The 27,448-nt window shown below is 45.8% G+C and overlaps 2 protein-coding genes across 3 annotated transcripts in view; one reads left to right on the top strand and one right to left on the bottom strand.

Annotated features, from left to right (window-relative positions):
* Positions 1 to 27,448, bottom strand: part of IFT140 (intraflagellar transport 140) — a 70,764-nt gene that overhangs the window by 20,236 nt on the left and 23,080 nt on the right. The gene's annotated exons all lie outside the window — the stretch shown is intronic.
* On the top strand, positions 119 to 27,274 carry TMEM204 (transmembrane protein 204). The gene is made up of 3 exons (XM_068147011.1): positions 119 to 1,219; positions 14,607 to 14,762; positions 25,051 to 27,274. The coding sequence occupies exons 1-3, from the start codon at positions 940 to 942 to the stop codon at positions 25,293 to 25,295; spliced, it is 681 nt and encodes a 226-aa protein (XP_068003112.1). The 5' UTR covers positions 119 to 939; the 3' UTR covers positions 25,296 to 27,274.

Raw genomic sequence — 27,448 nt, 5'->3', positions numbered from 1 at the left:
ATGCTCAGCTCGGTGCTCTCAGCCCTGCTCTGTGCTGCTGGGAGGGTAGGAGGGGTGAGCCGGGGAGGGGGGCTCTCCGAGGGGAGGAGGTACAACTTTAGAAGTCTCCATAGTCTTTTCCTTACAGGAAACACATCCTGTTAATGTTTGACTGCTGTGGCAGTGGCTCTGTTTGTTGCAGTCGACTACGCCCTGAGGCTCACCAAAAACAGCCACAAAAACAGCCATTTCCTCTCGGTGGAGAGGTGGGGGGGGCCTTTTCCTCACAGCAGTGGCTGTTCTCCGGTCCCTGCACTCGCAGCTCGGATCTTCGGAGAGACACACGCCAGAGCAAACTCCTGGAGACACTCCGAGCCTGCAGAGCTCCTTTGGGATGCCAGCAGCCACCTCCCGCGCGGCTCGGCTTTGAGAGAATGCTCACGGCCAGGCTTTGCGGCGCGTTCTGAAGGCTGGACCCAACTGCAAGGCTGTGGCAGCAGCGTGGGGTGACTGGCGGGACCCAGGGCGCTTGGCACGCCGCTGCCGAGCATCCCGGCCTCTGCCCCTGCCGCAGCTCGGCTTCCCCAGCCTCGAGCCTGGATTCTTGCTGGATTCGCCTCGTCTCACAAGGAATGGACCTCCCTATCGTTCAGTTCATCACAGGACTGGCATTACTTATCAAAGTAGAAGAAGGTGGATAAGTCAAAGCTGGGAGGGACCTAAAAAAGCTTCTTTGTGTTCTTATTTTATGGAATTCTCCTACCTACCTCGCACAGTTCTCCTTTCCTCGATCAGAAACACCTCTGGCGCTGACTTTGAGAATGAGCGGTGATGTCCTCTAGCCACCCGTAACACCCTAGCCAGGCTGCCTCTGCTTCAAGCCCAACTTCAATGTGCCGCAGCTGACTGACACCTCGTGTCTTCTGCAAGTAGAGACTGGCAGCAAGCTGACAGTCAGATATGACTGTCCAGAAACTGGTAGCCACAGCTGTCTTGGTAGCCCTGGTCTCCCTGATCCTCAACAACGCGGCCGCCTTTACTCCCAACTGGGTGTACCAGACCCTGGAGGACGGGCGCAAGCGCAGCGTGGGGCTCTGGAAGATGTGCTGGCTGGCAGAAAGGAGCAGAGGAGGTGCGAGCACGAGTGCCAGGCACGGGCAAGGGGAGGAGCGCGAGTGCGAAACCCTGGGCTGGGGTTCAGAGTCAGCCGGGTTCCAGGAGTCGCGCAGCACTGTCAAACGTAAGTTCAGCCTCTTGTCTTCTCTGCTTACGCAAGGTCACCGCTGATCCCGTGCATGTGGGCCCAGGAGATTTACACCCCCAAAGCGCTGTTAACTCTCTGCTTCTAAATACCTCTTAACATTCATCCTCAAATAAATCAGATTGGGAAAAGAGAGTAGCAATCATGCCCAGCAGTGATGAACTAAACTCCTCCTCCCCCCACCCCAAAAGCAGTTATCTCCCTTGTCCTGTCTGGTTCCTATGTGTACGCAACAATGCACTCTGAACAAGTCACCTGTGAGGTGTAAGTTTAAAGCTCTGCTGCTCACTTTCCCCTCCTGAGTTGCTGCTACGGCCATATCCTTCCTGCTCAGCACATGAAACCCCAACCACAGTTGCTCTGAATGCCATAAAATAAAAGCAAACCACAAAGAAAGTATCCTGAGGCCACGCTAAGTTATTTCTCCCTTCTGTTTGTGTTTGCTGGAATCATCAGGAGCACAAAAGACAGAAAGTTTGGGTAAAAACATGGACAGCTGAGACAGGCCTTAATGCCTGCAGCTGCTCAGTGAAGCAGCAGTCAGTGTCCTGCCTGGGAACAGGAAAATCACCGAGCACGGCGCACTTCTCATTTTGTAGAGCCCCAGACCTGTGGCATCAGAAGAATGCCTACGTCTTAAACCAGGTCAGTTAAGGGTTTTTTGTTAGGGTGAAACCTGTAACCAATGCTGAGAATCATAAGGCTGGACTAGAAAAGTGCACCTGATGATCACATTCAGAACATTAATGCTGCAGCCCTGCTCTCATTGAGCATCTAGAGCGGAACCGTGCTTGGGATACCTGCGGTCACCTCGGGCACCGTGGCTGTGACCGCTGATAACCACGGTGCCAAGAGGTTTGCTCCTCTGAAGGCCTCTGCTTCTAGCAGCTTTGTCTGAGCTGGCTGGGAGCCAGCAAGGGCTGTGGGCAGCAGTGCCTCGGGGCTGTTTGTTCAGCCAAATCATTGCTTTAGGAGCTGCATTTAACTGAACCTGTGGATAAAGTCCATGCCTTGACAGACCATGGGGGTTTCCAGAGGTTCTAACAGTGCTCCTCAACAGCTCTGGTGCCTCTGAAGCACCATCAGGGATTGCAGGCAGATTTTTAACAGGGTTTGAAATGTGGGGAGAGCGAGCAAAGTGTTCTGCCCCTCCTCAAAGTCTCTTACATCCCTCTGGAGACAAAAAGAAATATGAGAGGAATTTCTTCTTCATAAAAGCTTTTATGTGGACCCATTCCACATCCTGTACTCCAGCAAAATCATGCAGCAATCTGTTTTTTTGCACCTTTGCCACCATCAAACCTGCACAAATCACAAACAGAAAGCTTCTCAACTGCTGTGAAGGCCTAAGCCTAACTTGCAGTTCTTTTCTAACTGGAAAGCTTTTGTAAATGACAAAGTTATTACAAGGATTAGACCACTGAAAAGGATGCTTGATGTGTAGCTGCAACTTCAGCCCTGGAATCACTGCCCCAGTTAGTTTTTGTGAGGCATGTGCTGACTTGGAGCTCAGCACTCAGGAACCTTAGAAGCACAAGTTCTATATTCAACATCTGCACATTGCACTTGGCTGCTGCAGCCCCTGATGCACACAGCCCTGCATTTCATAGAATCATAGAATGGTCTGGGTTGGAAGGGACCTCTGAAGGTCATCTAGACCAAACCCCCCACCCCACCGGTCAGCAGGGACATCCTCAACTAGATCAGGTTGCCTAGAGCTCTGTTAAGCCTCACTTTGAGTATCTCCAGGCATGGAGCCCCAACCACCTCCCTGAGCAGCCTGTTCCAGTGTTCCACCACCCTCATAGTAAAGAACTTGTTCCTAACATCCAATCCAAATCTGCTCTTCTCTAGTTTGAAGCCATTGCCTCTTGTCCTATCACTACAGGCCTTTGTACACAGTCTCTGTGCACAGCTCTGGAGATGGGTGCTGCTGTAAAGACTAGCACAGATCTGTTTCATAGCAGAATTGCAAGGACACCATTTCTTGCAGCAAGTAGAACCAATATGTGACAGAAAAGGTTAACATTTCAGAGCAGTAACTATAGCATGATCAAGTTGCCAGAAGAATTCTCTACCAAACCCTATGAAAAAATTCCAGTTTAAAGGAGGACTTTGAAGCCCAGTGACTCAATTTGTCTAGGAATACAACATCCACTCACTATTTAATCTGGAAGCAAAGCATTAAGCCAAAGGCCAGCTGAATCTGTCTAAAGCATTGAAAAGAAAATCTCACCTCTGCAGCTGTGTAAGACACTAAGCAGGAAGCAAGCCTGTTGCACATGTTTTTAAGACAAATATGTTCCCATGGACTGGAGGTGCAGTCAGTGAGGCTGAGCCTGCATTCATGTTTGTGTCATTTTAAAGCACTATCACACATTATCAGAGAATCACAGGATGTTAGGGGTTGGAAGAGACCTCTGGAGATTGAGTCCAATCCCTCTGCCCAAGGAGGACCATAGAATCTAACACAGGTCTCACAAGAGTGCATCCAAATGGGTCTTGAAAGACTCCAGAGAAGGAGACCCCACACACTCTCTGGGCAGCCTGTTCCAGTGCTCCATGACCCTCACAGTGAAGAAGTTCCTCCTCATGTTGAGGTGGAACCTCCTGTACTGTAGTTTATATCCATTGCCCCTTTCCTCTTACGGTGTGCAGATGAGAAGAGCCTGTCCCCTCCCTCTTGACACCCAGCCTTTGGTGATGTGTAAGGCAATCCCCCCCTGTCAGTGGGAGATAGGTCACAAGCATGTCTTAGTGTCTATGTGTATACATGCCTATACAAAACAAGTGACTGAACAAATTCCTCCCTTAGTGATAAAAGTTCAGTATTTGGGATGCCATTTGCAGAACAACAGCTAGAAAATGTGTTCTGCCAGTAACAATGCAGGACAGGCCACAATCTTACTGCTTAAAGCAAAATAATTAAATCATCATTATTTATACACACACACACAGAGGTACCTATTTAGGGGACAAGTTAGTTATCTCACAGATCAACAGGCAAACTGTAAACCCTTTGAGACTCTCTCTTCCCATACACTGCTGACTTCTGTCCATAAGCAACAGCCAACTAAGTGCTCTGCCACCAGCAGGCTCAGCTGCTAGCAGGGGGAAGCACATTCTCAAAACTCAGTTCTCACTGCCCACTCCTTCTCCTATTGGAAGGAGCAGCAAAGCTCCTTTTTAGGGCACACAGTAAGGCTGGGGTGGGTTTTTCTGCTCAGCATCTGCAGAGCCCAAGCAAAGGGAGTTGCAAGGACAATTACGAAAGCAGCTCGTTGTGGCGGGGCTTGCAGGTGCTCAAACTGAACCCAAACAGGTACTAAGTGCAGTTTTGCATAAACCCAAACAGATACTAAGTGCAGCTTTGCATATTTTGGATAAAAGTCACAGTAAGTGAGCTGTCAAAATGTCATGCAGGGGATGAGCAAAAACAAGTCAGTGTGATGGAGCATGCCTGCCAAAGGTCTCCCGGGCAACGCAGGCCAGTTCCACACCACGTACCTCTCTGATCCCCCTCGCCACTAACAGGATATTTGTGTGAATTATTTCCCCACCACAAACCCCACCGGAGCAGGAGATGAACCAAGGGGCCCTGCAATCAAATCCTGTGATGCAAACACTGCATTGAGGGTCAGGAAGGGACCCCAAGTGACACAGAGGACAGGGGGAGTCTACAGATTCTGCAGCCAAGAGGTGCCAGGAGGAAGAGAGATTAGAAATGGGATGGGAGTAAAGTATATGAAAACTTATATGGAAACAAAGCATCTCAACATGAAATATTTCAGCAAGGCAACACTCAAAAACTATTGGTGACTCCAGTTGGAGCAGGAAGCATCTCAACTCTGTCCTTCTTGCTCAAGCCTCAGTGCTCCTAGAATAGAGAGATGTTAGGCCCTTCCCTTTGCCTTTAGCTACTTCCTTCTCCCCCTGCTGTGCAGCCCTGAACCCTTCTTTAAACAATCTGTGATGCTGAAGAGCTTCTGTGAGATTGTTCAAATGACTAAGAGCAAGAAAACACACAGGGGAAGGTTTGTGGGGATGGGGTGTTGGCATGGTTAGTTTTCTGTTGGATGAAGTGGTTGTATTAGGAATCCAGCAAGCACTGCTTCTAGTGAGGCAAGTGTGACACCAGGTGAGATAACTCTCTTGCTGTGGCAACAGACAATCAGACCTGAAATCTTTGCTCATACTGAGAATCAGAGGCCAGTTGGGGGGATATGAATCAGTTTTTCTAACATGGACAAACCATCAGGTGATACAAATGTAAGGCTTCACCCAGAGCTCAGATGATACATGCCCTCTTCAAAACACTTCAAGGAAACCTGGCCAGGTGGCCCAGCTCTTCTGCCACCTGGGGGAGGGCCAAGCCAGTTTATGGATATGCAGTTTCAGAGCAGATGATTATGCTCATCTGCATCTCTTAACCCTTCCCAAAACACCCACACATGGTGAGATCTGGAGTAGGACAGTGTGTCTTGAGTGCTCAGTACTCAGCTTTGTACCCACTTGAACAGACAGTGTGCTGAGCCACACAACATCATGCAGGGACACACACCACCCGTGAGGCCCTCTCAGAGCAAACCAGACCTACTCTAAGCCACCATTACTTATGTCCTAACCAGAGACCAGCTCAGAGACACTGCAGCATTGTACTATGGGAACACACCAGATTACTTGGAATCAGCTAAGATATTTTTAACCATGCTGTGTGGTGCAAATATGCCCTTAAGCCCTACTGTGCTACAAGGCTATCTCTGGGTGGACAGATGGAGCTGATTTATTCATTAGCCAAGGTCACAGGCTGTCCCTTCTCATCTAAGGAACATTGTGAACAATGTGGAGACTCAGGAATAGGGAGGGGTTTGGAAGATATGAAAACCTCACTGGGTTCTTTGGGGCTGCAGAAGACATAAGGAAAGCCTCAGCCATGGGAAGTGTGCATCCAGCACAGGTGCCCAGAGCAACACTGTGCTCCTCAACTGGAGCTCTGACAAGGAGGTAAAGCCAGTGCCAGGGAGAGGCATCAGGAGTGACTATGTGAATGCCAGAGGGATCAAGTATAGGCATCTGTCCAGCCTCCATGGATGATCATAGAATCCTGGAATGGCTCAGGTTGGAAGGCACCTTAGAGATCATCTACTCCAACCTCCCTGCCATGGGCAGGGATATCTCACAGCTAGACTCAGCTGCTCAAGGCCTCAGCCAACCTGGCCTTGAACTCCCCCAGGGAGGAGGCATCCACAACCTCCCTAGACAGCCTGTTCCAGAGTCTCACCACCCTTGCACTGAACAACTTCCTCCTAAGATCCAGTCTAACCCTGCTCTTCCTCAGCTTAAAACCATTCCCCCTTGTCCTGTTTCTAGACACCCCCCTGAAAAGTCCCTCTGCAGCCTTCCTGTGGGATTCTTTCAGGCACTGGAAGGCAGCTCTAAGGTCCCCTCAGAGTCTTCACTTCTCCAGGCTGAACAACCCCAGATCCCTCAGCTTATTCTTGTAGCACTGGTGTTCCAGCCCTTGGATCATCCTTGTGGCCTCATCTGGACTGGCTCCAACAAGCCCTGTGTCCTTCTTATGCTGGGGACACCAGAACTAGATGCAGTATCTGTGGTGGGGTCAGAGCAGAGGAAAGAGGCAGAATCCCCTCTCTTGCCCTGCTGGCCACACTCCTCTTGCTGCAGCCCTGCACACAGCTGCCTGCTGGGCTGCATGAGGGCACTGCTGGCTCATGGGGAGCTTCTCAGCAACCAACACCCCCAAGGCTTTCTTCAGAGCTGCTCTCAACCCACTCTGCACCCAGCCTGGGTTTGTGCCTGGAGCTGGCCTGACCCAGGACCTGCACTATACCAGCATGTGTTCCCCACGAAGCACAGTGGCTCTGGCAGGAGGCTGCTTGGTGTGGGAATGAGCAGCTGATTTGCTGGCAGAAACAGCAGGTCACCTGAGTGCCAGTGGCCACTGCAATTACAAACATTGCCAATGTCCACTAATTTCTCTGAAACTTGGCAGGATGGAAGCCAGGTGGAGTCAAGCAGCTGAGCATGCTGCAGCCACAGGGTACTTTTTCAGTATATACAGAAAAGAAAGGATGCCCACTGCATATGGAGAAGACAGGAATGACCATCAGAATGAAAAAAGCCCCAAGCCATGGCTGCCTGATAAACTGCTAAGGCTGTGACAGAGAGATGGAGCAGTATGGACAGCTGGCAGCTCCAGGCTTGTCATTTCCCCTCCTAACACCTGCACTATGCTCAATATTCACAGCTATGAAATGAGTAAGTTAACAGGAGAGTCTGTAAGAGGTACAGCTTCTCAAGTCAGGGTGGCTGCTCCCTTCACTGGGAATTCTACTGCTGTGCTCTGTACTTATTTTGGAGAAGTTCCAAACTTCACTGTATTGAAATGTACCTTAGGACCATTTTCCTCTCCTGAAATCTCACCTGTGTTGTGCAGAAATATGATCAGAGAGATCAAGGTTTGATTACTGCCACTAGCAACATTTCAGGTCCAATTCAAGTGTTGAGAGTGAAAAATCACAGAATTATTGGATGGTTTGGGTTGGAAGGGACCTTAAAGATCATGAGTGCAACCCTGCTATAGGTAGGGACACCTTCCACTAGAGCAGGTTCCTCAAGCCCTCAGAAGAGTTATTTATTTTCCCAGTGTCTTAGTAACTGGGGCAGGAATGGGAAGCTGCCCAGCAAGGGCTCAGAGCTTGGACAGAAGGAACTCTTTGCCCTCTGCTCTGCAGTGCCTGGTACTACAGTGGCTAGATGAACACATGCAAAGGCTGTAGGCAGTACTGTGACATATCCACTGCTCTCTGACCACAGAGCCATGGTGCCATGAGCAGGCCTCACCCAGAGGATTCAGTTCCCAGCAACATCTGTGTTAAGGCAGTATATACTTTTACCAGGCTACTTAATGGAGTAAGTATCAACAGCAGAGCAGGACATGAAGCCCTTATCTCAGGACACCACCTCAGAAAAATGTCAAGCTCCAGAGCAAGGCCATGTGCTGGGTCAGAATCTCTTGATTACATCAGAGAAAAATCTAATTACTGACCTAGTTCAATTAAATTTTAACAGCAGAATGTGATCTCAGACTGCAAACACCCAGCCCAAGAAGATGAAGTCTAGCACAGTTAAAAGCAACTCATTTTTCTAAGTGAAGCAGCTTTAGCAGGAGAAGCCTTACCAGTTCTTTCCACAATTATTTAGCAACCTCTGTTTCAGAAATACAACCATTTAGGCTCCTTCCCAGGGTAAACACACCTAGGAGCATTAAGCATTTCTGAAGGCAATCAGCTACCTCTCAGAATGCACACTCAGCAATTCCCTGAATAAGCAATCAATAAAACAAACCCAAGAATGATAAAAGAAGAAAGAGCACCAAGGGATTGCTGTTAAAATTCCTTTCATCCCAGACACAGCAAGCAGGGAATTCCTCCTCTGAAGGTTCTGGTTTTATACTGACAGTGAAAAGCAGGTAGCAACTGAGCAGTGTGCAAAAGGCACATCAATGAGGAGAGGATAACTCTCAGAACTCCAGTTGGCTGGAATCTGTTTTGAAATCATAGAATCCTAGAATGGTTTGGGTTGGAAAGAACCTTCAATGTCATCTAGTTCCAACTCCCCTGCCACTGGCAGGGACACCTCCCACTAGATGTGGCTGCTCATCCAGTCTAGCCTTGAACATTTTGAGGGACAGGGCATCCACAACCTCCCTGGGCAACCTGTTCTAGTGCCTCACCACCCACACTGTCAAGAATTTCTTCCTAATCTCAGTCTCCTCTCTTCCAGCTCAAAGCCATTGCCCCTTGCTCTGTCACTGCAAGCCCCTGTCAAAAATCCCTCCCCAGCCTTCCTGCAGGTCCCTTTCAGGTACTGGAAGGCTGCTCTAAGGTCTCCCTGGAGCCTTTTCTGCCCCAGCCTGAACAGCTCAGATCAATACACAAATGGGTAACTTTTGGTTACAAAAAAGGAATTCAAGTGGAACACAACTGAAGCAGTTGCAGAAGGAATTCCTGCCCATCTATCTACAAAATTTCAGTTGGGTCTTTTTGGATGTAACATACTTTGTGTCCCACAGTGGGGCTAACAGCATGCTCAATGCCAGCTCCTGCAAGCTCCCTGACAGGCTGCAGACAGAAGTCACAGTGAGATGTTCACTCAGTACTGTTTCTACACAGGGAGTAAACATGTGGCCACTAGACTCTTCCCAGGGCTAGTAACTTAATACCTTACAGAAGCTGGACTTACGTTTGTAGCAAAAATGTAGTTCAGCAAAAGTGATGTTTCTCAGGGTAAGCTTTAGACAAACATTAAAATCTCTTGGGCCAGTTAGTTTCCTTCAAACACACCCAGTGCTTTAATCAGTACAAAGCTGGAGTTCCCACTCACAATTGGTTTTCCCCCCTATGTGCAGGCAGAAAAGGGGAAGAACATCCAAAATACAAAGCAATTAGCATAATCTGACTCTTCAGTGAGATCATCCTTCCTCATTATCCCCAAACTTTCCCATATGACCACCTGTACCTCTGCAAGGCACAAGAGAGTCCTGGGGCTGTCAAGGAGCACAAGAAAATTGCTGCTTGCAAGTGGCAAAAGTCAAAAGACCATTTCTAATCCAGATGGATACATCTGGTCTAGGAAGCGAGCAAAGCACTCACCCTGGCATCTGGGGTTTGACCCTTGGCTGATCACTGGCTTCACCAAAGCAGAATTCAGCCAGCAGTACCCTCAGCTGTGCCAGAGCCCCACCTGGATACTCTTGCCCTGAATTAATTACTCTCAGTAAGATGGGATCAAGATGGGCTTCCAGAAGGAAAGAGTCAGAGACTGGCATTTTGTACTGATGAACAGCAGCTGCTCAGAGCAGACCTTGGAGCCATTCTTTGTCTACCCCTTTCCAGTTGTCAACAGCCATGCCACAACTTAAGGGAGGTGAAGGAAAAGCAGAAGTGTACTCTGCAGTGCCTGTGCTCCTTCTTCACCTATGTCAGACACTCCCAGAGGAATGAAAACCTCCAGTTCTGTGCTGCTGGAACCATCCACCTCTAGCTACAGGAAACTGCTTTCTCAGTTTAAGTGCAGGAGACAGGGGAGTTCACAAACAATGAGTTCAAAACAAGAAAGGTAGGACACCCAAAATACAACCATGCCATGACAGTCTTAGCTAACAGGCTGTAGAAGCTTGAGGCTGACACAAATGACGCCAGCAATTGCGCAATCATTGTGAACTTCTTGGTTTACAAGTTCTGGCTCACAAACATCATGATGCCACAGAAGGTGATGAAGTTTGTAACGGCCACAGAAAGTTGCCAAGGGATCATGGCTACCATAGATGAAGCAGAGATGTTTGTAGTGACTGAACAAATCCTCCTAAATTCACAATAATCACAGAAAACACAGCAGAACGGACTGGAGCTGGCTTCTGAGGAAAGTCTGGGTTGTGTGGGATTTAAAATAGCCATGGACAGAGTAAAAGAGCACTCAGCTGACAACTAAATTTCACAGCTCCTACAGAAACCATACTACAGGTTTTCAGAGGTGAGAAATACTTATTCCTGGATCAAGCAGTCCTTCAACAAAGAAAAAAGCTTCAGCATCTGGCCTTCCTCACCAGGATTTACATCCTCAGCATCCTGGCTAGAGGCCCTGGAAAACTGCTTTGATAATGTACCCCCAGTTCCCTTTCTTGCTCAATAGTGTCCATTGGTTGTCTTCAATGAAAGGAGACCAGGGCTGCCTTCCACAACTGCCACCCTTTAGGGGGATAGGTTTCATGTTGCCAAATCTCAGCCACATGTGCTGCCTGTGTACAACACAGAATTGCCATCAACTCAGCTGACAACAGCAAAGGTGCAAGGGCTAGGAGTAAGCAAGCAGGGTCAGCCATAGAGCAGTGCTTTCAGGCTGCATACAGTCAACAAGCTCTGCTGCAAGATGGGTGCAGTTTAGAAGATATGTGCATTATTAGGTTGCATTATTGTCCTCTTTGAGGAAGAGGGATTAATGCATTTCTAGAACAAAACCAAAAGATAACAGATGACAGAATGGAATCCTAGAATGGTTTGGGTTGGAACAGACCTCACATACCATCCAGCTCCAACCCTCTGCCCTGGGCAGGGACACCCTCCACTAGACCAGGTTGCTCAAGGGCTCATCCAAACAGGACTTCCACCCATTTCTTCCTAATCTCAGTGTCTAATCTCCAGCTCAAACTCATTGCCCCAGATCCTGTCACTACAAGCCCTTGTAAAAAGTCCCTCCCCCAGCTCTCCTGCAGCCCTCTTCAGATACTGGAAGGCTGCTCGATGGTCTGCCTGGGGCCTTCTCTTCTCCAGGCTGAACAGCCCCAGCTTTCTCAGCCTGTACTCACAGCAGCAGTGCTCCAGCTCTCTGTAGATAATATGAAATACAAAAGGGTACTCAATAAAAATAACTGTCTTCACATTTAGTAAAATCACAATAGCTGCTTCCTCCTTATTCTTCCTATCATCACCCTGATGTAGTTACAGCCTAGGACATGTGTGATGATGATCTTGGTTAGAAGAAGCACCTATGGAAAATACCAGTTGCCTTTTTACTGCTCTCTGGGCAGTACAGAGCATTAGGTGAGCAAGCATCCCTGTGTCTGCAGCCAAGATCATCAGCCTTACACAGCCAGCACTGCTGCACACTCCAGCTGCAGGAGAGGACAGCCAGCACAGAACCATTATTCAAAGACTAACTTCATATCAATTCTGTTGCATTCAGTTGAGCCACAGTCCCAGCTTTACTATTTTTAGCATGCTAGATATTATATCTTCCATGGCAGAGCCAAAAGAACTTCTAATACAGTTAAGTCCCTAAAGAAGTCCTGAATAAGAGTGAGGGCAAAGCTTTGGCATTGGTTTGTGTCAAGGGGCAGTATGTAACTCAGCAATGTAAGGAGCACAGAGCAACAGAGGCTGCTTTGTCTTTCAGAGCTCATTCATACTACATTCAGACCAGGCAACAGAACTCCTTAGAGCTGCAAGCCAGCTATTCTTTATTTGACACTGCAGATAGCTCCTGTGACAAACACCACCAGTGGCTGCAAGTCTGCTCTGCCCTGTGCACATTTCTCTCCTGAAAGTCAGTACTCTCTCTTCAGCAGGCATTGGTCCTCAAAGTACTACAGAAGTCCATTTAAAGTGGCAAAACAGAAGAACACCCCAAATGCTCAAGGCTTTACTGATATTAACGAAGCTCAGACATCTGAATACCCTTCTGTTATCAGCCAACATGCTACAGGACCTGTAAGCACTCAAGGTGACAAGAGATCTGAATGCTCTCAATGCTGGAGAGGACAATGTTGAAAGATAAACACAACAGCTGAGGGGTTGACTGAAATAATTTTCCTCTCTAGTCAGAGAGGAACTCTGGGACACCCCCAAAAGATTAAACTTATAATGTTAAGAAGGTAACATAAAGAGCTATGGTTCTTAACCAACTCTTTCAGACATAATTCTGTAGCTGAGTTGTTACTTAGAACACTGGAAGCTAAAGAGGAGCTCCGAGGGGAAAATAATGATCAAACTCATTTTTGTGACTCAGAAGTAGACCAGACTCAGTGACTACCATGATGAAGTTTACTCTTGCTTGTTCATGTCAAGTTTTATTGGTCTGTTGCAGTTTCTAGCAGTCTTTTTGGACTATCAGAAATCAAATACTATGGTCAGGGATCCCATTAACCACTTCAGTCACTTCTGAAGATCTGGTGAATATTTGTGCCCAGAGCCTCTTTTTCCTAATACATGGCAGCTTCAACACTGAGCTGCTTCTCTTTCACAGCATGGCAGTGACATCCTAGCAAGAGGTGTTGAACTGGCATAATGGTATTTGCAAATCCCACCTTTTGCTGCAAAGGAAGGGGGTGAAAACAAAACATCCATCAACTTACCAGGAAAAGCAGGGAAAATGCCTGACTAAAGGTACCCAAACTTTGCATTATACTGAATATATTCCATTTGGTGGTCAGCTGGGAGACACATTTTCATCAGGTTTCCAGCCAAGACTCCAGATACCTATAGCTGTAATCATCTCTGCATTTAGAATCATAGAATACTTGAAGTTGGAAGGGATCCATAAGGATCCTCAAGTCCAACTCCCTGCTCCTCGTGGGACTACATAAAAACAAATCACATGACTCAGAGCATCTTTCAGACACTCCTTGAACTCTGAGAGGCTTGGTGCCATGACTGCTTCTGTGAGGAGCCTGTTCCAGGGGCCAACAATCCTCTCAGTGAAGAGCCTTTTCCTAATGTCCATTCTGCACTTCCTCTGACATATCTTCATTTCACTTCCTCATGTCCTAGTGCTGCTGACCAGACAGAGAGCAGCACCTCCCCTTCCACTGCCTCTCGAGACTGTGATGATGCCTTCTTGGCCTTCTCTTCAAGCTGAAGAAGCCAAGTGACCTCAGCCACAGCTCTTACATCTGGCCCTTGAGTCCTCTCACCATCTTGCTCACCTGCCCTGGGCACACTTAATAGGTTGTTGTCCTTGTACTGAGGCACCCAGAACTGTACTCATGCAGGGTAGAGAGGGACAGTTACCTCACTCAAGCAGCTAGCTGTGCTGTGCTTGATGCACCCTAGGACACAGTTGGCATTTTTGGCTGCTAGGGCACACTGTTGATTTGTATTCCTCTTGCCATCAACCCAGCCCCCTCAGAGATCTCTTTCCACAGGACTGCTCTCCAGCCTCTCACCTCCCAGTTTTAAAGGCATAAACAGGATTACCCCATCCCAGCTGCAGAAACTGGTACTCACTCTTCTTGAGGTTCACACACTTACTGATGCTCTTTGTTTCACACAAGGTTGCTCTGCACTGGAGCAATACCTAGGGAATACTGTGTCTGTGTAACTGGAGGAAAGAGGCAGCCCAAGTCCTAAGGAAAAAAACTTTTCTTCTGCAGCCCACAGAACACAGTGAGAGCAAGGCACTGCTGGGAGGAGGAGCAGTACCTGAGAATGCTCTTCTCTGGACTTACAAGTTTTATCACAGGATCACTAAGGTTGGAAGAGACCTCAAAGATCGAGTCCAACCTGTCACCACAGACCTCATGACTAGATCATGGCACCAAGTGCCATGTCCAATCCCCTCTTGAACACCTCCAGGAATGGTGACTCCACCGCCTCCCTGGGCGGCACATTCCAATAGCTAATGACTCTCTCAGTGAGGAACTTTCTCCTCACCTCGAGCCTAAACTTCCCCTGGCACAGCTTGAGACTGTGTCCCCTGAATATATGTATATATAGCTGCTCAGCCAGGGTTCTCCTGTGGCCAGCTTTCTGTCATTTTAACTTTGTGCTGCTCTGTTGTGTTTCCCTAGTGCAGTTTGACATGATGCGTGCCTGTAACCTCATCGCCACGGTTGCTCTCACTGCTGGCCAGCTCATCTTCGTCCTGGGCCTGATGGAGCTCCCAGTCATTTCTCAGGATACACAGTGGTGGGAAGAGGCCATAGCTGCTGTTTTTCAACTTGCCAGTAAGTCCACTTCTTTTTACTGACAGAAAAATACTTAGCCTCTATTAAAATCCAGGTGGAAAGGAGCTTCTTACTTTATAAAGCTTATAAAAATCTTACAAACCTATATAAAAGTGGCATAAGAGTAGCAAAAAGGCCTAAATCTAAGAGTAAGCTCATTGTCTCTGAAGAGCTCTCCCTGTGACATTCTGCAGCAGATGAATAGAAGCTCTTATCTGGGATAATATCAGAATGAGTCTTCTGCCAACCAAGACAAGTAAGCCTTTATTATTTCCTATGAAACCAGGAAGGCAAACATGAAAGAAACTGGATGCAATGCAACCCCACAGTGTAGCAGGGCAAAACATACCAAAGGAACTGTTTGAAAGCAGAGCAGGACAGCCAGTTTGGAAGTTTTGCTGGAACATGCTTGTTTGCTTTCAGCTACCTGGATTGTACTCAGTGGCCATCAGCTGGGTTTTGATGGAGAGAGAAGCCTAAGCAAAGCGAGCTGAAGTCAATTCATAACCCTAACTGCTAGGGATAAAAGATGTGTGTCCCCACTTCCTATGGACACAGACTGTGCACAGAAGGGAATGAGGAAAGGAGGAAATGGATTTAGCACAGTTCCATACTGACAGCAGTGGCAAACAAACTGTAAACATTCTGCAATGATATCCTTCTCTGCTACCTAAAATAAGGCACTCAGGATTCATTACACCACGAGTCCAACCCTATGAAATCCCTGTGCATGAGACTGTCATTGATGGAGGATAACATTCAAGCTGCTTACAAGATCAGACTTAAAATACATTATTATTACATGAATATTAATGTAAACAATAGGTTATACAGTAACATGATTTTAAACTTCCATTTCAACTTTCAAGACTTGGAACATTCACAATGGTAGAAACCTACTGAAACCTCAGGTCTACGCTGCTGCAAGATCAGAATCTAGCCTAGGTCACTTAAATGCAGTCCTCACAACAAACACCTTTAAGGATGAAGAACCTGAAATCCAAACAAAAGGAGGAGCCTGGAAAGGTTCTGGAACTCTCAGAGCATCTGTTCCAGCTTCCTAAGGCAGCGAGACCCACGAGCATCAGTCAGTGCTACCGAGGGGCAGATATATAGCCTTGCCATAACAAGACCTCCCTGCAGCCTCTTTGTGCACATCATGGATGTGCAGCTCTGGATCCCTCTGGAGAGCTCTCCCTGATCACTGCTGCGCTGCCTGCTTTACTCTCCCTCCCTCCCAGCATCCCCAAAACGCAACATGCCTGTTTTTCCCAGAGAGGAAATGCATTCTGACCCTGTTTAGATGTGGTGTTTCATTGACAAACAGCACAGTGGAGAGCCCTGTGCTTTTCTTCTATCCAGGCTGCTAATTTTAGACTGGTCTCTCTCTCTTTTTTTTTTTTCCTGTGCTGGAGTCTGTTTTAAACAGTCAGAGAGAGACTGAAGGGCGCCAGGATATCCCGACACAGGAGAAGGAAATGCCTGCTATTACCTGTTATGCAAGCTGAACCTTGAAATCCCCAGTGCTGGGAGGGGAGAGGGGAGGAAAGCCAGAGCGATTAACAAAACACTAATGAGAGTGGCTGAAGAAGCTGTGGAATCAAGGAGTTCATCTGCCTGCCTGTGCTCAGAAGGTGTGAAGAGATGGAGCTGGCAGCTCATGATAGTTACAAAGACAAACGTTGCACTACAGGAATCAAAGGTCTCCCGCCTGCAGAAGTAATGCAATGATTTTGGTGGCTATCCCTGCCCCCTGGCCCCATCCTCCTCTTCCTTTGCCATCATCATCAGATGGTTTTCTGCCTTGCAGTCAGCAACAGCTGAAGCTGGAATGCATGCCTTTAGAAAAGAGGGCAGGAGTTGTCATGCCTGCCATTATCCCAACATAAACCAGATTTCTTGGAGACTTCCTTAGTTTGCCAGGACAGTGGTAGAGCAACTGCTGACTACCTGAGTAATCAAGAGTGTGCACTCACACAGGACAGGTGGTTCAGAGCAGAGCTTGCACTGACAAGAGGCTGTTTCCTCTTTCACAGAACCCAGCTCTGTATTGCTGAGCACTCAAACTGGCCACAAAGATCAGCCTCATCCACCAAATTCCCAGGACTGGGCCCAGGCAGCAGCATTTTCCACCTTATGGCTGAAGTGTCTTCTGTATCAGACAAAACATATGTGGCAGCTGTGGACAAGTCCAGCATTTCTGTTGCTCAGATGAAGGGCTGCTTCTACAGCTACAGCCCAAGATTTATGTACTGATGGGGAGGAAAGCAGCCACCCTATAAGCTACAGGTAATACTCAGCCTCTGAGCCACTATAAAGTGGCAATCTCTCGTCAGCTTTCAAAGTAAAGTAGCACTGTTAGACAAAACCACCAGAACAGTGGGTAGAAAGCTTGGATTGAAAAATCACTTTGCCTATCACAACACAGCCCAGGGGAAATGGCTGTGAAGCTCTCCCCTAGCTGACTGTAAGGATTAAAGCCCATGCACTTTGGCTTTGATAGATCATCAGTGTGAGAAGAGCAAGCAATATTTCAGAAGGCAATAGTTAATAAAATCCAATAGTTCATAAGATCCAACACTATTTCTTTGAGCAATTCACTATTTCTTGGGCAATTTCTGCTTATTACACTTTCAAAGGTGTTACTGAACAAAAAAAAAACCAAACATGACTGCCTCCTGGTTGTTTTCCCTCTCAAATCCCAAACAGTCTAGAGACTTGTTATGCAATTGCTCATCCTGTCAGTAATTTCAGAAAGCATTATCTTGATTCACCTCCCCTCTAATTCCAGCTTCTTTTTGCTCCCTAAATTTCATGCTGGTGAGAATTGCAGTGGTCACTGGAAGAACTAAATCTAGCAGTATGGATGAAAGCTCGAGTGTGTGGCTCAGAAGCACAAAGCCAGACTAGACATTTTCTTAGGTTTAGTCAGAATTCACCCACTGTGTGGGTTTCATTACAGTATCCTAAGGTCTCAACAAAAGTCCTTTTTGGCTTAGAAAGCTAAGTGTACCACCAAGTATTCTCTTCCAAATTCTATCACAAGTTCAAACCAACCATCTCTGGTCCTGCTAGAGCGTGCAATGACTCCAGGCTCCACTGCTTGTTCACTTCTGCCACCTGCACAAGTGTTTGACACTCATTCAAAAAGGATGGACCTCTGACAGAAAAATCAAGCCCCAGGAAGCAAAGAGGAAAGAAAGAAAAGAGGAAACTGCATTGCTCCTGGGACAACGATGGGATTCACACAGCTCCAAAGCTCCACAGCCTCACACCTCCCAGTTAACAGGAAAGGGAGCTGTTTGCTTTGGAAAAGGCTGGTGGTGAAAATGGAACGAATGTTGGATGTGGAATTTTGTGTCAACACTCAGAAATTTCCCTCTACAGGGTTGCCTGGTTTTTTCCAAGGAACTGTTACAATCTCCATGTGCTGAGTATAGGATGAATAACCAAGCTGACAGAAGAGCAGCTGAAGAGGGAAATCCAGACTGACAGGACAGAGTATTTCAGAGAACATGAAACTGCTGCAAGCAGCAACCTGCCAGACGGATCAGACCTCAAGAGACTCTATCCAAGTCTCCAATCTTGTACAGTAGTGATTATCACAGACTTTAGAGTGAAATGTTAGAAACACAATGGGGACAATCTGGGATAAAATATCCCTTATATTAGATCTCCTCCTCGTTTCTGAAAGTCCAAGACTGGAATAAACACAAATCACAATGATTGATGTTCTTGCCAGTCCATTGTCAGCATTAAATGACTTTAATACATAATATCCCAAAGAACAGGGCTTGTGTTACCACTCAGCCTGTCATTTACAGTTAAATAAATGACAACCTCAGCTCCCTCTTGAATTTCAAGCATTGTATTCCTGCTTTTCCTACCGTGCCTTTCTGCTGACCACGCATTTCACTCCAGAGCGTAACACATCACAGGAAATCTGAGTTCATGCATGCTCTCACTTCTGTGCTATTAAACCTAAATCAAACAACTGGTAGACCATTTATCTTCTCTCCTGAGTACTACAACTTTAGATTAGTTGATAACCAGAAAAATCTTAATGCAGACCAGAGCAGCAAAGTAGCCATTGGAGAATACAGCTGAAGATACTTGCGACACCAATGTGACTCTGATTTTTGTATTACTTCCTTCCACCTTCAAGACACCCTCAAGCCAGTTCTGTTCTTAGATGAAATCTACAGAGCTGTAAACCTAAGACTTCCTGAAAAGGAAGCAAATGAATGAGACACTGAAACTAACCTAAAAATCATAACAAAAAGAGAGAACTTGACTGCCTGACTTGTGCTGAATTTCACCTGGGCACCAAGCTTGCTTATGCTTTGTGTGGACAGCAAACTCCATAGTGAAGTGATCTTGCTCTCACAGATTTGCAAAGTGAGCTGTGTTTGCAAAGATCTCACATTATAGAGCCTACCCCACTTATTTTTACTGAAATGATTCACAAGGGCAGCTGAACCAGCAAGGGCAGTAGCTGATGAGAAATGGGAGTTGAAGTCTTCGAGTGGAATAACTGCAGCGGGGAGAAGCTTTGCACAAATTCTTCATGTCTAAATACTGTTATGAGCAGCAGGAGAGCTGCTGGAGCATCTCAGTGTCAAAGGCATGCATTCTGATAAGAAATATGGTAATGATTACCTGATGAATATAATTCTGACCTGCAAGTGTAAGGAAGTTTTCATGGCATCCAGCACTAGAAACAATGCAGAATGAAGCCTGTGAAATGGCAAGTTCTTCAGCTCCAATATTCACTTTATTGCTTATCAGCATAGATATTATATATACACATGGAGATGTCTCCTGGAAGTTTCAAATAAAGTAGCCTAGCCAAAGGCAGTTACACAACCCCTAACCTTTGATGCCCCAGGAAATGGGCAGAGCACTTGAAATGGAAGCAGAAGATGACCAGTGAAACTTCCAAGAGGATCACTCAATAACTGCTTCTCTCTGTACAAGATGGTTGTGCTCATCTTGCCCCATGTTTGATAGAGTACACAATGATCAAAAGCTGAGCTTTCATTCACTCCAGCTGCTCTTCAGTCCAAGGTGCCAAGCAATGTTTGCAGCTGGCTTTCAGCATGAAAGTCTGCACATTTGTCCTGATTTAAACAGCTGTCCAACAGGAATTACATCTAATTCACAGGGAATGCTTCTCCACCTTTGGTTCAAGGACTGGCATCATATCTAAGGAAATCTCCAAAAGACAACCAAGAAAAGCAAGCTCACTGTCAGTAGCCCTAAACTTGTTACACAGTGCTCTGCACCTCCCTTTGAGATTCTCAGCCAACTTAAAGCACACTTCACTGCTCCACACTGAGCCTCAGCACATTAAAGACAGAGGGACTGACAAACTGTGAGAACAGCACAAATGGAGAACCATCATAATTCAGTGGTGTAAAGTGAAGGACAAAAGGGTCTTACTGCCGAGAAGCTCTGCTACTCATAACTTGTTTAATTCTAAGAGATACTATGGTTCTAGCCAAGTCCTTGGAAGGAAGTTTTTATTGTACTCATTGTGCAGCTGAAAACTCAAAGGCCACTAAAGGCTCTGTGCATTCTAGACCAGAGCAAGCACAATTCTGCAGCTTTCCACCTGGTACTACAATGAAGAGGACAACTATCACAGAAACTCCACATTTGCCTTGTACTGTAATAACCCTTTTGTGCCAAGCTGACACAGGAGAAGGTGTCAATTGATTAATCACTAACAGAAGTGCCATAGCAATCACACTTTGATCATACAGTTTAGTGCCCACAAGCAGCTTACTCATTGCAGCTACATTATTCCTTGTAAATGGAGAGAAAGGGGGGGGGGGAATTTCCCCTCCCTCTTTGCAGTTCCACTGCCCAAGCATGGGTTATGAATTCTCAACAACTCTGCTTTCCTTCTTCCTCCTTTTCCTGGCAGCAAAAGTCATCCTATAGGATAAGTTCCAAAGAGAAGGATTATAACTCCTAAACCAGACTGTCTGCCAACCCAGAAGAAACGATGTAGATCTCTTCAGCTGTGCTAATCTAAAGGAGGGATGTGAATCAAGGAGTGTCTGGAAAAAAACCAACAATCACAGAAGTGGAAAAAAAAGACAAGACAAGTGACTATGAGAGTTCTTTTAAAATGCTGAAAATCTGAAGCTGGCTTGCAGCCAGTTACAGTCAAACAGGAAATTCAGTCTACAGATCTGAAATGTGAGTTCAAAAAGCAGCATTCTCCCAGCCCACCCCCACTCACAGTCAGTAGTGTCCCAAGCAGAAGTCTTCCTAGTGAATTTGTTATCTGTTTCCTTCCCCCCCGGAAAAGCTCCTCCATCCCGGCTTGTTTTGCCACGGAGGGGAAACAACTAGAGATAAACAGCAGCTCTATGGGAAGAGAGAGCACTTTAAGTAATCTCATCAGGGTTTTTAGTAAAGATGTGGCCTCTGTGCATGCTTTAGAGAACACATAATAAACTGATCTGAAGTTGATTGATGTCCACACTGAAATGAATTCAGGGAAATTCAGTCTTACCCCTGCTACAAAACAGAAACGAGACTAAGCCAGGTGAAAATGCTTCTCAAAACTCAATTTAAAGTAGTAGCTCCCCTATGCAGCCCTCCTCAAACTGTATTGTACATTCAGAGATCAAGAAGACTCATGACAAATAGAGCAATGTTTTGGTTATTCCCCATAGGTAACTACTAAAAGTAGTGTGGGAAACCAACAGTCTCCCTCCAGTTATTTTGTTGGGAGTAGTGAGCCTCAGTTCAGGCATTGTTGCTGAATGCTGCAAATACCTGTCTGCAAAGTGAAAAGCTCCCCCAGGGAGCTTGAGCTGCGGAGACTGAAGCTATTCTTAATACAAGGCTAATTTTTATAGGTGTGCTTCTAACTGTTCTGAATGGAGAGCCAAGTCCTGCATTATTTATGTTTACATTCACAACTGAGTTATCCCCCACCTTACACAGCCTTCAGCAGGAGCAGTCTTGCAGCACCATTTCTGCTACACTGGATTCTCCCAAGTAACTGAATACTCAACAATACTCAAAGGCAACAAATTAAAATGTTACCATAGACTCCCTAAAGCTAACAACATTCACAGCAAAACAGAAGATAGCAGTAACAAGAAAAATCTCTGCTCCAGTTGTGTAAGTAAAAATAAAACAATCAGTCAAGCTTCAGTTTCATTCTTTACAGAAACTGAGATTGTTGCATCAGTTGCCCAGTTTGCAGCCAGATGGCACATGTAATTCTTTGCAAGGTTTCAACCACAGTGGGAAGCTAGCACTCCTTAGGTACAGCCACAGAACAAAGGGGTGAATAAAAATAAATGTAAGAGCTGTTTTCCCTGAGAAACAGGAGCCACTGAAAGAGAAGGGTCAGGCTGGTGAAGTGAGGGAACTGAATGTGCTTGCTTGGTCATTGAGAGAGCAGCCTTGCTTCTGAATGTTCCATCTCAGTTCTTGGCTGGTGTACAAGACCACTCTCTGGGCAAGGAAGACATCAGAAGTATGTTGGAACACTTTGCTTCAAGAGATAAGATCAATCCAACTAAGCTTTGAGGTTTTTCAGACATCTTTACAAAGGCATCAAAACTTTAATCAAGTTTTAAATCTCACTCTATGCAAACTCAATCTTTTTGGATCAGCTGTATTCCCTCAGCCTTTGCACTTCAGTTCCTCCATGTCTAAATCCAATGTCAGGTTGTGCTAATATAAAATAAGGATGCTGGAAAATAATCTCCACAGTGACATTTTTGTTCTGGAGCTTGCTTACCCCAGCAGAACTGTGAAATCAATTATGGAAACCCTCTGCAGTAACACGCTTCCAGCTCTCCCACCTCTGCCATAGTTTTCTCTCCTCTTAAATGTCAGTTCCTGTCTAGCCTGCAGCAAAGGGCTCTAAACAAAGCCCACACTTTTCACTCAGGAGCTCCAGTGATTTATTCCTGCTACCTGCCAAGTTGGGCAGCTTACAAACCTGTTATCTCCCAAGTCTCCCCTGCTTAGACACTGGAATAGAACTGCAAAATGAAGGAAGCTTCTTGCATGACTGCCTGCTCCCGTGATCAGGGCTCAGGCAAAGGGCCTGTGAAGGGAAATAGCCTTGCTAGCATAGAGAGTTTTATTTTGGGATCTGAAAGGAAGCCTCAGGTCCTTTTCCTGGTGGGTAACTGCTCCATTGGATAGAAGGGAAGGTCATGAAGGCAGCCAGTCCAGCATGGAGATGTGTAGCCATTTGGGACAGTCATTTGCCATAAGTGATACCTAAGCAAGGAAGAAACAGCTCAAGTAATTTAATCTAAAGCTGGGTGTTTGGCAAAATGTGTAAATACTGAAAATATTCCTTCAGTGTCTATTTGCTTCTACTGTGCCATAAAGGAAGGAGCCTAGAACACTGCTGCTTGCCTTGGCAAATGAGTAGAAAGAGGCAAAACCAAAGCCCAAGGCATGACAGCTGTCACACATCATGAACTCCAAGGGTCTTTTCCAACAGGTTTGCCCAAGCAGAACTGACTTTCAGTAAGGAAACAAAAAATGTTCATCACTCATTACTTCTCTAAGCTAGAGATGATAGCAAATAACCTGCTGTGAGAGAGCAGCAATGAATTCAGGAACTGGAAATTAAGATGCAAGAGTTGACAGGTTGTCAGGGTGACTCTGTGCAAGTGGTGGTCCTGAACCTAGCTCCCTCTGTCAGCCATCTGAGAACAAATAATGCAGGACAGAGCAAAGCAGACTGCTGTAAGTCATTCTTACTGTCCCCCTTAGAGGTACCCGAGTGGCCACTGCTTCAAATAGCCAAAGTTCAAATTTCTTCCGGCTTAAATGGTTAGGATTTGGTTCACTTACTTTCTAAAATGTATGGAGTGCTTTTTGGATGCCCTGTGAATGTGAACTGGAAAGAGTTCTGAAAGGAAAACTGACCACACAAAGTGCTGTTACCTGCCAGATTCACCAGTGTTAAGGTGTACTTTAATACTTTCCCTTCTGCAAATTTTAAACCAGAAGAGAAAGAAACAGATCCACAAGGTAGCCACAGAGGGTGCAATGCTTTCTCTCCATTTCCTACCTTTATGAGAAAATTGATATCTATCATCCTCTGAAAAGTGCAGTCCACTTTTGGAAGAGCAAAGCACTATCTGTTTGTGTCTCTATTATAAGGCTAACCCCTCAAACTGCAGAGATACACATGCTCTACAAACACATTAGAGGTAGCACACTTTGCTCCCAAAGCCCTGAAACAAATCAAAAGACAGGAGAAAAGCTTTTATCACCTTGGTGTCACAGACGGGGGACTGAGGCAGCTCAGAGGAGCTATACTCCACAATACAAGATCTGATCTCCCCCTCCCTTCTCTACCATGTGCCTCAGGAGAAACTGAACTCAGAAAAACTGAAAATAAGGGAAAACTGCACCTCTGCTGCAATCTTCTTGTGTGCTATTACTGGTAACAATAAATAAATAGAGAAACAACAAAGCAATAGATTGAAGTCATGCAAGAGCCATGTGATAGAAGTCATGAGAATTCAAAAGCAATTCAAGGAAGCAAATGAAGAGCACAATTAACTGGCTCTGGGGACACAAGTGTCTGAATGCTGGAAAATCAAGTGCACACCTCAGTGAGGATTTGGAATGCACAAGGAGAACATCCCCACTTCCACAGGGTGATGAGCCAAGCATGTGAAAAACTAACCCCTTCAGAGACAGACAATGTGCCTGCAGCAGCCCACACAAGGATGTAGATGAGATGTGCCTGGCTTCAAGACACCAGGGTTTTAAAGAGCATGCATAACCTGGTATAAAGGGGCATAGTCCAACAGTGGTTACTAGAAAAATTGAAGATTCAAGCTTAATTTGTCAAAAGCACAACTTGCCTTCTTTTCTGCCTCAGCTTCACATCAGGGTTTGTTTTATCAACAAGTGGCAAGAAGCAACTTTCAATACTTGGACATAATGGTGGATGATCACCTTCTAGGATCACCATCTAGGACATCTCTGTAACTGACACAAAGATGGGGGCGGGGGGGTGGAAATCCTACCATATGGAAGGCAGCTAAGTGAGAGTGAGACATTTAAAGCAGAGTTAGATTTAAACCTAACACTGAGACCCCATTTCAGTCACTTAGCATTTGCATGCATCACCATGCCCAAATATGCTTTTGAGGACACATCCTAGCAGGGATGGAAAGGTTTACAGAATGAGTCTGTAAGTGCCTGATGCCTGTGGCATCTTGCAGCTCCAGGAAGTCAAGAGAGTAACTCATGACAAATAATTCTCACATTCTTGCAGGTTTTGTTCTGGTTATTGGATTGGTGACTTTCTACCGCATCGGACCCTACACCAACCTCTCCTGGTCTTGCTATCTGAACATTGGAGCCTGTCTTTTGGCCACGTTGGCAGCTGCTATTCTCATATGGAACATCCTTCACAGGCGTGAGGACTGCATGGCACCCCGGGTCATCGTCATCAGCCGTACCCTCACCGCTCGCTTTCGCCGTGGCCTGGAAAATGACTACGTGGAGTCACCGTGCTGAGAGGGTGGACTTGAAAGGGGAAAGATCTCCAAGGAGGTCTGCATTGCAGTTGTTTTCTATAAATATAGGTTATAATTTAAAAGTAAGGGTTAAAAGACATCACAAAGCTCACTCTTGTGGGCAAAGGCCCTCAGCTACTATGTGGATGGGCTCCATCTATATATATATATATAATGTATAAACCACATAATTTTATATATATTATATTAAATTGCCCTTTCCCTCTGCTGTACAGCACAGAATGTTGGATTGTCAGAATCCTGACAGAGATTCTGACAGAGACACAGCTCAATGTCAGCAGGGTCAGCTGTAGCAGACACAAGGTATATGCAATGAGACTATAGGAAAGAGGCAACCAAACACGTTTTCTCTGTCTGTAAAGTTATCCTGCTCCCTAATAATAACATCAAAACCTATAGGAGACCAGTGACAACAGCTTTGGAGCTAACAGGCAATCTAGGAAAGCAGAAAACTCACAATAGAATAAGTGATGATTTTAACAGCTGTTTAATTTCATGGTTCTTTAGTCCTTCTACCCACCTCTCTTCAAGGAGCTAGTAGTTAGCTGCAACATCTGCTTCCCAGCCACAGCATAGCCCAGACAGTAAAAAACAAAAGCAACCTTAACCATTCTAATTGTAAAGTAAGGGAGTGCAGAAGGATCAAGTTGCCTTTTCTTCAGACACTTTTGTATCCTGAGACAAAGGTTGGGTTTCTCCTACATGTCAGCAGGCATGCCATTAAAAACGAGAAGGGTACGCAGCCAGAGTGGGCCACGCATGTTGCTGAAAAATCCACTGCAGGGCCTCAACGAGGGCAGGTAGCTACAGAAGGTCACCTGGATTTCCTAACCAACACAGATACTACCAATGTGCATTACTGGAAGTAATGATTAAGCACAGATATTGCAGCTCAAATCAATTCCTTTTCTTCCCAGCTTGCTTTAACATTTGCTGGGACAGTTTCAGATCAGAGCGCTGTATGTCAGGACACCCAGCTCTGCCCAGCAGCGTTCAGAGGCACAGAGCACACTGAACACTAGCAAATATATGTCACTCAGACACTGACATCTGACAATAAGACACATAGAGAGCACTTAAGCATGAGATTGAAAAAAGACCTGCCTGGTAACTGAATATGGTAATGAAATGACAATAATTAGTACCTTTGGAACCAGACCAAATGTTTGTAAGTCCTACTCTGTAGAAGCACAGGGGCTCATGAAAGTCACGTGCATGGCACATTCCAAAGAAAAGAAAAACAGGTCAAAAACTTATGTGACATATTCAGGATGCAGAAAGTTGAGGCAGACTCAGACGTTTCTGAACTCTGAGGATGCTAGAGTTACTGATGGGTTTGGAGGATCACGAGCTGTGAAGGTTACAGACCCTGCAGGACTGTTGTGTTGCTCCCAGCTGAGCGCACTGCTTTTCTCCTTTTTCATCATTTCCAGCATACTTTCCTACACTGTGTTAAAAATGTGATCATCAAGCTGGCTCTTGAGTTCTGTTCTGCACTCAGTTCTGATGTGATAAGAAACTCAACCCCAACTGCTGCTCTGCACCGTGTTCCACGGGAGCAACGCTCTGCAGAGACTGATGCTCTAGAACAGCCGCACCGCTCTAGAGCACCAGGGTGGAAGACCAGAAAGCTGACAAAGAGTTTCTTCTAGCAGTAGGTTTGTAAAAACCAACTAGAGATTTGTATTCATTTGCCTGCATTAAGTTTCTGGAAAATATTGTTCTAGAAACCATATGCTATGATTAATTGCAGGGTTTGTTTTTTAAAAGAATAAACTATGGGAATATTTAAGAGACATGATATTATTTCTTCTAATATTGCAATATCCATATTATAATAATGTACATTTACAGGTTAAAAAAACAAACAAAAATCAGCTATGTGGGTGGCAAATCTGTAATACTCAGTATTACTGTGATTATTTTAGATGTATAAATAAAGGTGTGAATGTTCATTGCCTTCTAGTGACAACGTGAGCTCTTTGCCATTCGGACACAGAACAACGCTGCCTTCATCTGTCACATGGATCACTTTTTCCTGCTTAGTGGAAAAGGATCTATGGAGCTTGCAAGATCTTGCAGACAAGGAATAAGCAGAGAACACATTAAGATGTCAGCAGGATAAAGAGGTTC

This window comes from Melanerpes formicivorus, unplaced genomic scaffold (assembly GCF_026170545.1).
Source record: "Melanerpes formicivorus ecotype bairdi unplaced genomic scaffold, bMelFor1.0.p_v2 SCAF_14, whole genome shotgun sequence".
NCBI lineage: Eukaryota > Metazoa > Chordata > Aves > Piciformes > Picidae > Melanerpes > Melanerpes formicivorus.
The sequence above is the reverse complement of the archived record's forward strand: the minus strand, read 5'-3'. Positions and strand labels throughout refer to the sequence as shown.

Coding starts and splice junctions, on each gene's coding strand:
- TMEM204 (XM_068147011.1), top strand. CDS start 940: ATGACTGTCCAGAAACTGGTAGCCACAGCTGTCTTGGTAGCCCTGGTC. Junction 1,220..14,606: donor GTCGCGCAGCACTGTCAAAC/GTAAGTTCAGCC, acceptor GTGTTTCCCTAG/TGCAGTTTGACATGATGCGT. Junction 14,763..25,050: donor TGCTGTTTTTCAACTTGCCA/GTAAGTCCACTT, acceptor ACATTCTTGCAG/GTTTTGTTCTGGTTATTGGA.